Raw genomic sequence first — 17,261 nt, forward strand, 5'->3', positions numbered from 1 at the left:
TCTAAATCTTTGTTTAGGTAATACTTTTTTCACTTGTTACTGTCCACTTTTTAAACAAAATAAATTTGTAAAAATAGTTTTACAAAGGAAAGTAATAATTCTAACAAGGCATGATGATGATTTATGTCTATAGTACTGGCACTTAGGAGGTGGAGGCTGGAGGATCAGGAGTTCATAGTTTGTTGTCAGCTATATAGCAAGTTAGAGGCCATTTCTATGTACTTGTGATCCTTACCTCCAAAAACAAATTTAAGAAATAATTCTAGAGCCAGGTGTGGTGGCACATGCCTTTAATACCAGCACTCAGGAGACAGAGGCAGATGGACTTCTATGAGTTCGAGGCCCACCAGGTCTATATAGTGAGTGAGTTCTATGACAGCCAACTTACAGAGAGAGACCCTGTCTCAAAAAACAAATAAACAAAAGTCTATTTAATAGATTAGTAACCTAAAATTTATTTTGGTAGTGGTGAATCTTTCTGATATATACTTCTCAAACCTGTATCTTTTAGATCACATTTATAGCCCAAATGTCCTTTTATGGGGCATACTGTGAACTACCTGTTCATCTACCATTGAGCTCTTAGAATAAAAGGTGCTGTTGAGACTTGATCAAAATCATTGAATTTGTGATTCTCTACTCATTGAAAATTGGTTTTGTATTATACTTTGTACTTACACTCTTACAGTTTTTGTGGTCTCTTGCCTCCTGTTTCACAGGCCTCATTTTGAGCTGTTGTTTTTCTTCTGCAGGACTTAGCATAATGACATATTTTTTTTGCAATTTCATTTGTATTTGTAGTATGAAGAAAGCAAATAAATAAATACTTGTTAGAAATAATCAAAATGAAGTTAGGTCCTTAAATGCTACTTTTCTGCTCTGGATATCAGAGGCACATCAAAACAGGGCAGTCTCCTGCCTTTTATAAGATTACATTCTAGCTGGAATAACTAATGTCATAACAAGTGAAAAATCAAATGAAGGAAGAGAAAACGAAATGGAAGATAATGCAGGGGCAGCAGTATGATTTCAGAGTCTAGTTGGAGAAGGTCTCTGAATGTCCAAACCTATGTTCTCTCTACAATTTAAATGAGAAAATAGAATAACATTTATTTGCCTGAAAATGTACTTAGTGTCTCCTGGACTTGGCTTTGCAAGAGATCTTAGTTATAAATAGAGATGTTATCTAAACCTACAGGTCTTTAGGCTGCTGATATGGCTTAGCAGATAAGGGTACTTGCCACCAAGGCTGATGATCTGAGTTAGATCCCCAGAACTTACATGGTAGAAGAAAATAGGCACCTGAGGGTTGTCCTCTGACCTCCACATGTGCACCCATACACTTACATCACCAAGTAAATAAATGTATTTGTTCTTTTTCAAAAACCCTCTTCTGTCAACGTCCCTGTGGGCTGCAGGCTGTGTAAAAGCAAGGGTCAGTTTGTTCATTTTTTTGGTTTTTATTTTTTTTTGTATGTTTCTATGTAAAGGTTTTGGAGGAGTAAAGAAAACCATTTTGTTTTGTTTTGTTTTGTTTTGACTTAGTTGTATGATGTGAAAGTTACAATGAGATGCCTCATAAAACTTATCTGAGGAGCTAGTGAGATGGCACAGCAGGTCACGACACTTAAATTCTATTAACACTTATATGCTAGTGTCTTCACAAAAGATTCCATGCTACACATTGCAACTGAACTTTGGAGTGGTTTCGCAAGAGATAATTATTATAATTTTGTGTGAGAGCCAGAAAAGTGGTATTCAGAAGATTGCCAGCATAGATCTGTCCTTTTTATGGAGAAAAGGAGTTGGAAAAGCAGAGTATCCTTCAAGAAAGATAGAGGCCAGGACCCTAGTGGGCTGAGTGAAAAGTGAACTTAGTGAACAGGTAGTTGTATCTGTAACTTCAGATTAGTTCTACTCATTGAATAAAACAAAATGATGTTTAAATGATTTCAGATACAATTTTGTAGCTCATTAAGTACCTACAGAAAAAATCTATATTATGGATGTCAGCTTTTCTCAAGTGTCCATGTTGAAGTACTAAGTATTACTAACATAGAGCAAAGAGGGAAGCAAAGTGCTTTTAACAGTGAGTTCTCAGGTTGTTTCCAATTACATATCTTTGTCTAGGTCAGTATATAGGTACAGTTTGGTTGAAGACATGTGGCATATGTTTTCAAGATAAGTGAGAAGATTTCCTCAATGTCTGATGTATGCTGGTTCTGAATTATGTTAATCATACATATTCTGTTTTGTAATTTTTGTGTAGGTTTATTCCAGAGCAAATGAAAAAGAGCCTTGCTGTTGGTGGTTAGCTAAAGTGAGGATGATAAAGGGTGAGGTAGGAAAATGCATATTTGTTCATACTCTTTACATTTTCTAAACCCAGGTACTACATTTTTATTTGGATATCTATTTTTATTTACTACCTGATTTTAAGTCATTTTATGAAAATGTCTTTATTATAGGTTTACTAGATACTATGTGTTTCCATTGACTAAAGTTCCCCCTCTGAGAATTTCTATTTCAAAATGATAATAGGAGCTGGTCATGGTGATCCATGCCCTTAATCCTAGCACTCAAGTAGCTAAGTCAGGAGGAATGGGGGTTCAAGGTCATCCTTGGCTGCATAGTAAGTACTAGGTTAGCCTGGGCTATTATGAGTACCTGTTTCAAAAAAATAGGAAAAGGTATTATATTTTTCTGTTCTTTTAAAAATATAGCTAAGAATGACTTTGTTTATTTCTCTCAGTTTTATGTGATAGAATATGCAGCATGTGATGCTACATATAATGAAATTGTCACAATTGAGCGTCTACGATCTGTTAATCCCAACAAACCTGCTACAAAAGATACTTTTCATAAGATCAAACTGGAGGTGCCAGAAGATTTACGACAAATGTAAGTTGATATACAAAACATGCTATATGAAAAAATGTTGGGAACATGCAAGAGTATGTATTTTTAAAAATGTACATGTATACAAATGTGTACATGTGTATGCATTCAAGTTAGTAATTCAGAGTGTTAATTTTAAATTCAGTGAACTTCGTCAAAAGTAGTGTGGTTGCAGTACAGAAGGAAAAAATTGTTTTCTCCTAGTTGTATAATCAAGCAAGTCTTGTATTTGTTTAAGCTTACCTTATATATGGCTAAAGTGTATATATACATCAAGTTCTCTAAACCAATTTTTTCATAATCTTTTAAGATTTTGAAAATGACAAAATGATAATTCTATCAAAATTCAAGACTACAAAGTTTTCTCTTGATGTTTTCCCTATTAGATAAAATATTTTCAGAAAAATACATACTAAATTAAAGCCCAAGAGGCTTGGAAAAGTCCTGTCTATAATCTTTTATTTAGACTGATGTTAAACACTTCAGATAAGAGATTGATTTTTTTAAAGGTACAGTAAGTCTGATGTGGACTTCCACCCTAGACAAACGTCATATTATTGTTCAGAATACATAGAAATCCTCTTTTTAATTCTAGAAATGATATATGCAAGTCATTGTTATATATTTCCTGCTCTCTTTCAACATACTTAACTACTTTTCTTTAAAAGAAAAAAGAGCAAGAGACATTCAGATACCCTGTTGTAGTTGGTTGTTTTTTACTCCTTACTCTTTGGGGGACCCACCTCCCAGCTCTCAAGTAAATATACACGGAGACTTATTCTTTCTTATAATTGCCCAGCCTTAGCTTGGCTTGTTTCTAGCCAGCTTTTATTTATTTTTTTAAATGTTTTATTCATTTTATATACCAATCAAAGATCTCCCTCCTCCCGCCCCTCCAGCTTTCCCCCTCACCAACCCACCCGCACTCCCTCCTACAAGAAGGTAAGGCCTCCCATGGAGAGTCAGAAGAGCCTGGTACATTTAGTAGAGGCAGGTCCAAGCCCCTCCCCCTGCCTCAAGGCTGTGCAAGGTGTCCCATTATAGTTATTGGGCTCCAAAAAGCCCACCCATGCACCAGGGATGGATCCTGATCCTACTCCCAAGGCGCCCCTTAAGCAGATCAAGCTACAAAACTGTCTCCCATATTCAGAGGGCCTAGTTCAGTCCCATGCAGGCTCCACAGCTGTTTGTCTAAAGTTTATGAGTTCCCACTAGTTTGATTTGGTTGTCTCTGTAGGTTTCCCCATCATGATCTTGATGCCCTTACTCATAGAATCCCTCTTCTCTCTCTTCGACTGGACTCCTGGAGCTTGGCCTGGTGTTTTAGCCAGCTTTTCGTAACTTAAATTATCCCATCTACCTTTTGCCTCTGGGCTTTACCTTTCTCTGTTTCTGTGTATCTTTTCTTTACTTCTTATTCCATGTTTGGCTGGGTGGCTGGCCCCCTGCATCCTCTTCTCCTTTTTCTCTGGTTCCCCAATCTTCTCCCCCCAGATTTCTTCTTCTATTTATTCTCTTTGCCTGCCAACCCTGCCTATCCTTTCTCCTGCCTTGCTATTGGCTGTTCAGCTCTTTATTAAAACAATCAAGTGTTTTAGACAGGCAAAATAACACAGCTTCACGGAGTTAAACAAATGCAACATAAAAGAATGCAGCACATCCTAAAATAATATTCCACAACACCCTGTAGCTTATCTGCATAAGTTTCAGTTTGGCCCATGAAAAATATTGGCTTATTTGTAAACAAAATCAGGAATTATACAGAAGACAGTGATTTCCCTAAATGTGCCTTCTTCAGCAATCTAACCCTAACAGCTATTCCTTAAGAGCATAACTGTTTCACCAGGTGTGGTGGTACATGCTTGTAATCTCAACACTTAGGAGGTAAGGGCCAGCTTCAGTTACATAATTGAGTTTAAGGCTAACCTAGGATAACTTGATAAGACCATATCTCAAAAGGGGTAGGGGGATGAAAAGCTAGGGCTCGTGAGATGACTCTGTAGGTATACTTGCTGCCACACCTGACAACCTGAGTTTGATCCCTGGGTTTCTCATAGTGGAAGTAGAGAACTAACTAATAAGTTGTCACTTTACCTCCACATGCATGCCATGGACCACATGTGCCCACACATATATATATATATATATGCTCACACACATTATGCATGTGCACATACAGAAACACATGAGTAAATAAATGTTTTAAAATTAGCTAGGGAGACTCAGGAGATGGAGGTGATATAGATACAGTGCCATGTATAAAATTCTCAAAAAACATTTAAAAATTTTTTAATTAGCTGCTTTTTACCCTTTATTTTATCAAGTGTTTGCTTTGACTATTTCAAAGATGTATATAAAAGAACGTAACTTGTAAATCAAGCATTTTATAATAAAAGAAATTTAGTATAAATCTTTGATTCTTAGTATAATTCTATCTGTATATATTTGTGCTAGAGATTGGTGATTATTATGTTAATGATGAATATTTTTTTTTTATTTCTAGGTGTGCCAAAGAATCAGCACATAAGGATTTTAAGAAGGCAGTTGGTGCCTTCTCTGTAACATATGATCCAGAAAATTATCAGCTGGTCATTTTGGTGAGTGTTTTGAATGGTACAGTTTGGTTTATTCCATTTGGGGCATTTGCTTTGGTAACAGTGTTGTTAACTTTAAATCACTCAGTCCATCAATGAAGTCACCTCAAAGCGAGCACACATGTTGATTGACATGCACTTTCGAAGTCTGCGCACTAAGCTGTCTCTCATACTGAGAAATGAAGAAGCCAGTAAGCAACTGGAGGTATGTTCATTTCCCTAGCACTGCTGGTAAAGCTGTCCAGAAATAACTACATGTTTCTCAAGTTCAAATATGGGCAGCTTGTTTATTTCCTATTTCCCTCTAGTTTAGAAAATTAAATTATACAAAGTATAATCATACTAAAGTTTTCATGCCTGTTGTTTTGAAATTACACAACAGCCATGTATTTTAAGGTAATTTTGGGACAATTCATTTTTACCAAAAGTTTGTCAAAGCTGCTATAAAGTGAGACAATACTTCTATATAACATGTTATCATTAAAGTACTAGAGAGTGTTTAAATATCTAATCTTATTCCTTTCATTATGTATGTTTATCTCTGTTTAAAAGGGTATAGAACTTCTTCATTCTAATTGGTTGTCACTCTTTAAAACTCCTGTCTTCAGATTCCTGCCAGAGGCTATTTCCCTAACTTACTATTTCGTCTGTTAAGGTGCATTTTATCTACTTTTATTAATCCTCCAATAATTGCCATCACCATACATTTATTTTCATTGATAACTATCTAGTACTTCCATCCATGACTATAGAAACTAAATGGATTTTATTTTAATGTGCCAACGCAAATAGATTGCTGTCAAATTGAAGACACCCTCATCATTATTCATTTCGTTAGGGGGAATCATCAGTTGATGTAGCAAAAGAAAGGGGAAGTTTCAAATTGCAGTTTAAGAGAAAAGGTAGTCAAGGATGTGAAAATTGCCTTTCCAATTTGATGTGTGATTGATGAACTCTTAACAGGAAAGGAAAAATTTACTTTTGTTTTCCAAATGACCACTGAGGTCTGATCGGTTTTTTTTTTTTTTTTTTTTTTTTTGCTCATTCTTTTTTGATTTCCCCCATGTTCACAATTTTGTGGTTTGTTTAGTGATTTTTCTCATAACTTTTAGGCCACAGTAGCCTTCTTAATTTCATTGTGAGTATTATGAAAATGTACTCATACACCTCTTCTTAAGCATCTAATTCTTCTTGAATGCTCTTTGCCATACCTTTGGTTTATGTGTATCCATAAATTATCAGTGGGAAGAATGAACCAGGCTAATGAATCAAGATCCAAAAATGTGACTTCTTGAAAAATCCTAGATTTTGTACATTTTACTAGTGTTATCTTTAAAAATAACTATTCTTCTTTTAAAATTGCTTACATTAGATATATTCATTCATTCAAATTATCAGGTGTGTTGAATAATTATAAACTAGTGTGCATGCCTATTTTATTCATTACTAATATTAAAGGGGTTCATATATCCTTATAAGAAATACCCATTTTTCAACATGAGCCACTAATCTGTTTGGTTGTCATTAATGGCATGCTAGAACTAAACATTCAATTTTGATATGCTACTTAAAGACAGTAATTATCCACATGTGTGGGCTATCATTGGAACTTAGTTTTGTCATCACTGAATATTTTAAAGAGTTCATCAAGCTTGTGGATCCAGATCACTGTCTTACAGACTCTGAGCACATATATGAAACAAATTTGAGAATTCTGTATTCTGTAAGTGTTCACTTAACTGATAAACCAGAAAGTTTTAGAATTGCTTTCCTTGGGTGTGGGGAGTGTATTGTTTTAATGCCACATTTCAGCAAAATGTTTAGATCCCTCATATCTGATGATGCATTATGAACATGACACCATCTCTAGAAAAAGTACTAATATATCCATAATAAAAGTGCAGTGAATTATTTTTTCCTTAAAGATGGTATTTTTAATTTTGTTACTTAAATTGCATTGAGTCTGTCAGACCAAGTGAGCTGTTTTTTAATTGGGATTATTTTGTCTGCTTCTTAATTATTACATTGTGGATATTATTGAATAACAAAGGCAGCCTTGCAAATAGGTTTTCAAAAGTAACCTTGAAAAACTGTCAACAAGTTCTTTCCTGTTAAGAAAAAAAACATTTAAATGGCATAGACCTTCAGTAGCCTAAAAAGAACTTATGTGTGATTTTAGAATTAGTTTTAAAAAGAACTTATGTGTGATTTTAAAATTAGTTTTCAAATAAAGCAATTTATAGGACCCTTATATATAGGGTCAAGATAATTTACATGGCTGACTTAAATGAAATTGTCTTCATAATTGATAAAGCATGTTCATCAGTTGTATATTTCTCTTCAGAGTTCAAGGCAGCTTGCCTCAAGATTTCATGAACAGTTTATCGTAAGAGAAGATCTGATGGGTCTAGCTATTGGTACTCATGGTGCTAATATTCAGCAAGCTAGAAAAGTACCTGGGGTCACTGCTATTGATTTAGATGAGGATACCTGCACATTTCATATTTATGGAGAGGTAAATATTTCACTATATAATCCAGTTGCCCCCCAAAAGCAAACAAACAGTATTTCAAATAGCAAAATTTTTTATCTTGATATTACGCCCATTCACCCCTCTTTATTAGGATCAAGATGCAGTGAAAAAGGCTAGAAGCTTTCTGGAATTTGCTGAAGATGTCATACAAGTTCCACGTAACTTAGTAGGTAAGTCAAAAGTAACTATTGATAACCACAAAAATAAAATTTTGTACACAACTTCTGTACCAGTTAAATCTCTTTCCATCACTGAAAAGTGTAATCTAATTGGAACAGTCTTTGGAATGTAACCTGTTCCTATAGTGTATAGAAAATATATACTCAAAGATTCTATTTTCAGAAGATATAAAAGAAATACTTTGCTAGTTCATATCTATAAATGAAAGGATAAATTTTACCTAGCCTTCTCATAGCATATTTTTTATCATAGCATTAATTTTTTTTTTCAGAATGAATAAGAATTGAGACCTTTATAGTTTGGTGGTATTTGATAAAATGATAGCATTCGTGTCAGTTATCTCTGAATTCAGTATCTGGATGTGGCTTACTTAGATCTATTAAGTTGGAAAGGTAAATTAACTCCAAATATCCTTGGGATTTTGTGGAGTTAGTGGTGGTAACTCCTCCTTTTAAATGGTTAATATTGTTTCCTCATCATCAGTGTGATGGATGTTAGCATAGGAACTCTTCACTGGCATTTCTAAATAATTTTGCTGTTTGGTAGAACATACATACCAAAACCAGGTATAGCTCTATATAAAACCAACAATAACAAAAAACCCAAAATGTGTTTTGAATTCATTGAATTTATAAATGAGATTGGGGCGTGTCGCCTCAATCTCTTGTAGGAGTTTAAAATGAACAAACTTCCTATGAATTTTATGTACATAGTTTAAAAGATTTATAGGCTGCATTTTGTCAAAATAGAATCGTAATAATTTTCCAATGTTTCACACACGCACACGCATACACATATATATGTTTGTTTTTTTCAAGACAGAATTTCTCTGTGTAACACAGATCTAACTATCCTAGACCTCGCTCTATAAACCAGGCTGGCCTGAAACTCACAGAAATTGCCTGCCTCTGCCTCCTGAGTGCTGGGATTAAAGGTGTGCACCACTACCACCACCACCACCACCACCACCACCACCACCACCACCACCACCACCACCACCACCACCACCCCGGCATTCCAGTGTCATTTTAAAAGTACTGGTAGTAGCCTAGCATTCAGGAGACAGAAGGATCACAAATTCAAGGACAGCATGGGGGTACACATAGCAAGACCTTAACTCCAAAAAATGTCTAAGAGTCATGGTATTTTTTTCCCATTAAAAAAAAACAGCTTTAAGGTAAAGTACAAATACTAGCAAAATTAGTAGCTCACAGGTATATGGATGTGAATGTAGTGTTACCATGGTAGCATATATACCAGTTGTATAGAAGTTACATGCATAGCACAGGATGAAGTGATTATGTTAGAACCATGGGTGTCCATTAAAGTTTATTTTGATGATGCTATGGTAGGTGAAATGCTTAGATGTATTTGGTAGCTATGTGACTTTGGATATCTGATTTAGCTCTTGAGAGTTGAGTCCTTTATCTTCACTTATTACATATATGAATGTGGTAATGGTCTAGCAGCTTAATTGACGTGTGGGTATGCATAGTACCCAGCACAGTTCTAGGCAAAGTAGGAAACTATGTTTTTTTTTTTAACTACTCCATTTCATTAAAACAGAATTATAGTGAATTTTTCCTTTGGAAGTAACTACAATATAGGATTAGACTGTTACCAAAAAGGAAAGAGAGATTATATCTGTAGTCTTGCATTGAATGAAGAGGATATTTGAAGTTATTTTCACCAGAAAGCCTGTTGCAGTGAATCAGTCTAATTGAGTTCTCTTGTTGTAGTTATACTTTCAGTAAATAAGAGAATTCTGTTTTGCAGAGGCATGCCATAACACTGGGGAATTCTGGACTTCTTCAGAAAGCATTTTCCCTGAGGTTTGCTAGGCAGGAGTTGAGGGAGGTGTTGTAATCAGTATTACATGAATTTTCTAGAGTCTCGCCTTCTGATTTATTACTGTTTTTCACAAGCCCTCTTCAGTAGGTATACCAATTTATCTTCCTTAAAAATTTGCTTGTTCTTTATACACTTTTACAGTGAGTTTGTTTAGTCATCAGTCCTTAGGGTAGTCAAGATATTCTATCTTAATAGAAACATGCTAAAATCCCAGTTTTCTTTATGCTAATTTACATTTTTATTAAAATCAACATTCATGAATATATAAAGATTATACAGGACAAACAAACTGGGAAGACTCGAGGTAGGTTTTCTGTACATACATGGTATTCAATTGAACAAGAGTGAAGCAGAAGTAATAACAGATTTTAAATTAGGAATCCTGATTTAGTAGCATGAATTCTGTTCTCTAACCACTGACCAGACAAAAGAGCTCATGACGGAGGAGTAAAGAAGCCATACAGCAAGAATGTCAAAACTGGGGCGGGAGCGTGGAGAACAAGGGAATCCATGGCTGATATGTAAAATTAAATTAAATTATAAAATAAAAAAAAGAATCTCAAAACTGTGGCTCTGATTATAAGATCCATGAACCCTTCTGCAAGATCTTTTACTAGATTCTTATTTAGACTAGCTGAAAGCAACTTTTGACTTCACTTTTCACCAATTTTGCCTCAGGTTAGGAGGTAGAACAAGCATATAGTAGCACTTCCGTCATGGTTTATATAAGTGCTTTAAGTTTCATGGCTGAGCCCTTATAATCTGGTATACCTCATACACGGGTTTCTAAAATTACTAGTGCTTAATTTGTAAATTCTTACTTTACATGATGTCTGATGGTGGCTATGAAAGTGATCATGTCCCAGTTTTGTATATAATTGAATTTTACAAAATGAGGCAAACAATCAAGTGCTATTTATTACTAGTACTTGATTCCACTTCTGAGTTTCAACAGATGTTTCTGAAGAGTACTTCTAAGCATTTTCATCGGAGTTTTGAGTTATCTGAAAGTATGCTTTACCTATGAATATGCTGCTCCAAATTGTCACTAATGCATAGAAATAATATTCTGTTAGTAACATTGACCTGAAGAATTTTTATTCCTTTTTGGTACTTAGATAGCTTCCTAAGCTCCTTTGAAACTTAAGAATATCATTTGCAACTTAAGAACATTGTTTGCAAATGTGCCATATACAATTCTAAAAAAAATAGTTCATATGTATAAATGAGGAAATGTGAATCAGAGCTAGATAAGAATTGACATTGTCAAATGAGCAAATACATTTATTACCTTTCTTTTTCTTAATCCCTTTTGTAGAGCTTTACCTAATGGTAAATAGCACAGTACCAGCAAGTTTAAAGTATACACTCTTTTTGTTTTGTTTTGTTTTTTCGAGACAGGATTTCTCTGTGTAGCTTTGTAGAACAGGCTGGCCTCAAACTCACAGAGATCTGACTGGCTCTGCCTCCGAGTGCTGGGATTAAAGGCATGTGCCACCACCGCCCAGCAAAAGTATACACTCTTATGTGAAATAAAAGGTTCTCTTTGAATTACCTTTAAAATTTCAAAATGACTCAATCAATTCACGAGTATTAATCAACTGTAGTACCTGACCAAAGGACTTTAAATAATAACCTAATCAAAAGGACTAATTTATAATTAAACTATCATCTTAAAAAGCTTCTGTTTTGAATCTTATAATCCAGTATGTATATATGAATGTATAAGAGTTTATAGTGGAGTGTGCTTGCAGGATTTGAGTGATGTTTTCTTTAAGCCAAGCATGAATTATTTATTTCTTAGGCAAAGTAATAGGAAAAAATGGAAAACTGATTCAAGAAATTGTGGACAAGTCAGGAGTTGTGAGGGTGAGAATTGAGGCTGAAAATGAGAAAAATGTCCCACAAGAAGAGGTATGTAATAGTGCTTATGTTTCTGCTTTGTCTAAAGAGAGTGAATTTTCTGTTGTTTTATTTGACTTACTAATGTAGAAGCCCCTGTATTATACCCATATATTTTTTTTGTCCTTTTTGTGATGCTGTTTGGGCCTGCTGAGCATGAATAAAAATATTCTGATTATGACATGCTTGATACTATGGGCAATAGACTTACTTAATCTATTTTGGTTTGGTTTTTTGGTTTTTCAAGACAGAGTTTCTCTGTGTAGCTCTGGCAATCGTGGGACTCACTCTGTAGGCCAGGATGGCCTTGAAGTCACAGAGAACCACCTGTCTCTCCCTCACAAGTGCTGGGAATAAAGGCGTGTACCACTTCTACCCAGTGACTATATGTTTTCTAATGCTGGACATTAGTCATTTTAACCTATATTTGTCTTATTTTGAAATCTTACAATGGGTGGTCATGAGTTTGCTATTATAAACATGTATCACTAGGTCAGCCATTAATGACAATTAAATAATATGTGTAGAAAACCTTTATAAATGCTTTTGTTTGAGGGTTGTGTAATAAGTGTGTTCATTCTGTGTGTGCTTTTTCTGCACATAAGATCACTTTCCCCAGCATCCTTATATTTGACTTTTATAACCATCATTCTTATCTACATGGATATGTGCTTATTGGTAGTAACCTTTGAAGTATTTATAGAGTGTGGGAAGGGAGAACATGACCATTGATGCAATTGTACTCTCATGATACTATACACTTTACCTTTAAATTTTAAAAGAGTGCAGTTTATCATCTATCTAAAACTACTTTTACTTTCCTGCCAATTCACTGTCTGCTTTATCTATGTTGCTTCAGCTAAACATCTTAAATATATTTTACAAAAATGAAATGAATGTCTACATCTCAAAGAAAAAGAAATAAAAATAATTGATGTAAAATGCACCCCTTCAGAAGGACTATTGGCAATTAGTGGTCATTTTTGAGAGTCTGTCCTTTCCTTCAGTGCTATAGCTACAGAAAGATTGTCCTTGCTCCATCGAATAACCTCCTTCCTGTGCTCAGGCAGGTAGCTCTTAACTAAACTCAGTGGACCAACATATAAAAAGAAGACAATGTCAGGAGGTGACTTCTTGAGAAAACAGTTTCTGTTGGTGCAGGAGTGGAATGCAAAATAGGAGAATGGGTAACAGTGACTTAAATGTATCATATCAATGCATGGAATAGTCAAACAATAAAAATTCAAAAGTCCTCAAAAAAAAAGACACAATCTATACACAGGGTCATAATTTTCACGTTAACTAGTGCTTTTGCAAAAGTTTATTTTAATTGAAGTTAAATCCATTTAGTGTTTTTTAAGATTTATTTTTATCCATTAAAGAGTGTGTGTGTGTGTGTGTGTGTGTGTGTGTGTGTGTGTGTGTGTGTGTGTGAGTCAGAGAGAGAGAGCACAAGAGATGATGAAGATAGAGCACAAGAAAGAATGAAGATAGAACATAAGACAGATTGGGGTCCCCTCAGAGAGAGAGAAAGAGAAACCATAAGAGAATAGACCCCCTCAAGCTGGAGTTGTAGGCAGTTGTGAGCTGTCTGACATGGGTGCTGGAAACCAAAGTCCATGCTCTTCTAAGCCATCTCCTCTAGCCCCTGATTTGGTTTTTAATTGCATAATTTTTCCCTCCTGTAATTTTATGTGTCAAAACACTTTATAGTATTTTGCATTCTTAAACATCATCCTTAACAGGAAAAGGTGAACTTTAAACATTTTGTTTGTTCCTAATATGTAGAATTATAAGATATCTTTATAAATAATTAAATGACTGTGCTTAACAAAAAGAAGTCATTGACAGAGTAATGAAACTAAATAATCTTAAAATTGGTACTTTTTTATCTTTTGTGTTTTATGTTTTTATCAAGGAAATTATGCCACCAAATTCCCTACCTTCCAATAATTCAAGGGTTGGACCTAATTCCTCTGAAGAAAAGAAACATTTAGATACAAAGGAAAACAGCACCCATTTTTCTCAACCTAACAGTACAAAAGTCCAGAGGGTAAGAATTAATTTGTCACCTCTAACCACACTAAATATCTTTGGCTCAGATGCCACATTTGGTATTTGGGCTGTTTTCTCTGGTTAGATTTATAGGCTACTCATATTTTATGTTTTCACATATGATTAATACCATATGAGATTACAAACCAAAGTAATGCATATTTTTTGATTTATTCACAGTGACAAACCTTAAGCTGTAAACCTAATGGGGTCACTTTTTTCTGTTGAGGGTGGACTTTTTTTCCATTCTATAGCTCCTTAAATTTTGCAGGTGTTGTAAGTCAAAGTATACCTTCTATTAGATATGCTAGTTACTTCTTAAAGCCATATTTTAGAAACTAGTTTTCACTATTTGAACTAACCTAACTATTTAGAAATGCATTTAGAAGTCCTGCAGTGAAAGTCCTGCGTTCAGGCTTCTGTGTATCGTTCATTATAGTTAATCACATCACTTGCATTCCTTATACTGCTTTAGGTGTTAGTGGTTTCATCAGTTGTAGCAGGGGAACCCCAGAAACCTGAACCCAAGGCTTGGCAGGTAGGAAACCATTCCTTGAAAAATACATTTTAAGTTGATATTTTAATGTTTATTCCCCTTGTTAAGAAAGCCTACAAATGAGCCTCATGGTTGGGGGCTGGTGGAGGAGTGTTTGTGGGTATTTGGATCCACGGCCCTGGTCTAAATCTCAAACAACTTCATTCCACTTAGAAGGTCTTCCCTTAAATGTCCAGTGTCGTTTCCCACCAGTCTTCCCCCTGTGTCTTTTAGGGAAGTTTGAGCTATACTGAAGGTCTTGGAATTCTCTAAAATTTAACATACTCTTTGCTGCTTCTAGATGTGTATACTAGAAATCTGATTGTGGGTTCATTCTACTGGGGCTGTTCTTTCTTGACCCTATTGTGTGTGAAGCTTTCCTTGTCTACTTACCACATGTCTCCCACCTGCTCCATGCTCCTGTGTGCTCAGCCAGAGCATAATGTTATTAGATGTTTTCTTGTTGGTCTCCCCAACCACATTGTAAGCTCCTTGAGGTCAGGGTCCCTTACCTGCCCTTTGAGAATTGCTTATAATAAGGATGGTATGACTTAGAAGAGACTAAAAGCAAAAATGCCATTTTATACAGAGAACTATAACTACAAGTGGATTGAATAGATATTCCTTTCTGCTGTGCATCCCACTTCTCATCTTAGAACAGAGAACCACTTTGTCCTAGTATTGATATTCTATTTTTTCAATTTATTCAGATCTTCTCATGAGGCACTTAAATTAGAGTAGTCCCTGTGTACTCCATCAGTTTGTACCATGTTGTAAGAGAAAATAGTTTTAAGTGATGTTTTTCAAATTCAGCCTAATTAAATCTGCAACACAAAATTTAAAGCCTATTTTGGTGAATACTTGGAAAGCATGTAGTATTCCATCACTTGCTATTTGGCACTTGGAAATAATACAGTTAATGCCTTTGTGACTGTGCTAGTGAGAAAAAGAATAATATATTTTTTGGGGGTAGGGTATGATTTTTATATATCATAGTACAGAAGAGAAAATCCTTACATGTTTTCAATGGCACTTGATAGTTCAGATAGTCATTGCTTCTAGGAGGCAGTGCCTTGCCTACTAGTTGATAATCAGCCTACAAGCAGTGTTTTCTGATGGTTCAGATTTGTTCTTCATCAACAGTATCATTCATATACAGGGATAAAGAAAATTCTGTGTCCTTCCCTTCCTATCTTGAACCTACTGTATATTAATGTAAGCATCCCAACAATATCCAATGTACCAAGAAAATATTCTTTAGAAAAGAGTGACACTTTGCTCAAGGGACAGCTTCTTGGCCTCCTATACATTTTAGCTTTGCCAAACACTTATAACTGTAATACTTTTCATTAGTCATATGTGAATACCAATAACCATGTATATTTCTTCAGTAACAAAATAATTTAACTGTTCTCAACTTAGAATGTGTCTTAATTGTCCCCTCTTTGTACACCTGTAGCTAGGCTTCCCTACTGGTTGTGATATGGAATGGTTTGGGTTTTTTTTTCTTCTTTTATGCTAATGAGAAGTATAAATATTTAGATTGTACCTTTAAAATTATCCTCTATTAAAGTGATATACATAGAAGATCAGAGTTTTTCTCATGATTGAACTTTATAAGATTTTTCATAATATATTTTTGAAATTTATATGGATTTATTAAATATTATGCTTATGATTTTGGCTTGATTTTTGTTCTTATACAGGTTACTTGGTGTGTATTTTAATTCTAATTTTTGTTCATGATTTGAATTCTATTGATTTGGTTAGCAAAATTGAGTTTGTTTTTTACATTTGTATCCCTGGTATCTGATTTTAAACTGAATTTGATTTGGATATAACTTGTAGTAAATGAATTAAAGCATAAATATTCATCTCATTTACAATACATATCTCCTAGTAAAGCTTATATATAATTTTTAGTTATGTATTTGTTATTTTGCCAACATTAATGGTAGTCTTTTGAAACAATCTGGTATTTAAGGAAGCACTATATTGATCTGCTCTTATTCAGATGTGAAACTTGGTTTTACATATCGATTTCTATTTTAAACAGATATTTGTGTGCATATTGCTTACCAGAGCCTATGCTAGGGATTTTAGTCATTAGGTGTGTGTGTGTGTGTGTGGATGTATGTGTGTTTTGTTTTGTTTTGTTTTTTTAAGATTGACCATCACTAGTTCTTTAGGTTCACTATTACAATTTCTTTTTCAGGGTATGGTACCATTTGTTTTTGTGGGAACAAAAGACAGCATCGCTAATGCCACTGTTCTTTTGGATTATCACTTGAACTATTTAAAGGTGAGAACAGGATGACTTTTAACTTCTAATCTTCTTGTGCTAAATTATTAAAAGCTTTATAGTAAATCTTTCCAAAACTATGATCTTTCTAAGCTATGTATAACAATGTATGACCTTGAAAAAATAATAAATACATTGTTTTAGTTCATTTCTTGATTTTTTTTTATAAATTTTTTCTTTGTAAATCTTAGGGCTAATATCACAGTTCTTAATATTTTCCTATATTTATTATTATTCTTCTGTTAAACCCTTAGACTATATATATATATATATATATATATATATATATATATATATACACCTAAATTGTGTGTGTGTGTGTGTGTGTGTGTGTGTGTGTGTGTGTATCCATCCTTTTAATATAGTTAAACCTTCTAGCTTTTGTGGATGTTTTCCAATCTAAATTTTGTG

At 34.4% G+C, this 17,261-nt stretch overlaps 1 protein-coding gene across 9 annotated transcripts in view; it reads left to right on the plus strand.

The window, feature by feature from the left end:
* Positions 1-17,261, plus strand: part of Fmr1 (fragile X messenger ribonucleoprotein 1) — a 42,940-nt gene that overhangs the window by 16,057 nt on the left and 9,622 nt on the right. For 4 of the 9 annotated variants that reach the window (XM_052740374.1, XM_052740314.1, XM_052740323.1 and 1 more), the window contains exons 4-13: positions 2,270-2,341; positions 2,753-2,901; positions 5,402-5,495; positions 5,581-5,697; positions 7,837-8,007; positions 8,117-8,195; positions 11,861-11,970; positions 13,877-14,011; positions 14,489-14,551; positions 16,764-16,850. In XM_052740374.1, coding sequence (XP_052596334.1) covers positions 2,270-2,341; positions 2,753-2,901; positions 5,402-5,495; positions 5,581-5,697; positions 7,837-8,007; positions 8,117-8,195; positions 11,861-11,970; positions 13,877-14,011; positions 14,489-14,551; positions 16,764-16,850 — 1,077 coding nt within the window. The remainder of the gene's footprint in view (positions 1-2,269; positions 2,342-2,752; positions 2,902-5,401; positions 5,496-5,580; positions 5,698-7,836; positions 8,008-8,116; positions 8,196-11,860; positions 11,971-13,876; positions 14,012-14,488; positions 14,552-16,763; positions 16,851-17,261) is intronic. The other 5 variants (XM_052740345.1, XM_052740356.1, XM_052740382.1 and 2 more) reach the window with 2 other exon arrangements.

This window comes from Peromyscus californicus, unplaced genomic scaffold, assembly GCF_007827085.1.
Source record: "Peromyscus californicus insignis strain IS unplaced genomic scaffold, ASM782708v3 Scaffold_10__1_contigs__length_136768540, whole genome shotgun sequence".
Classification (NCBI taxonomy): Eukaryota; Metazoa; Chordata; class Mammalia; order Rodentia; family Cricetidae; genus Peromyscus; species Peromyscus californicus.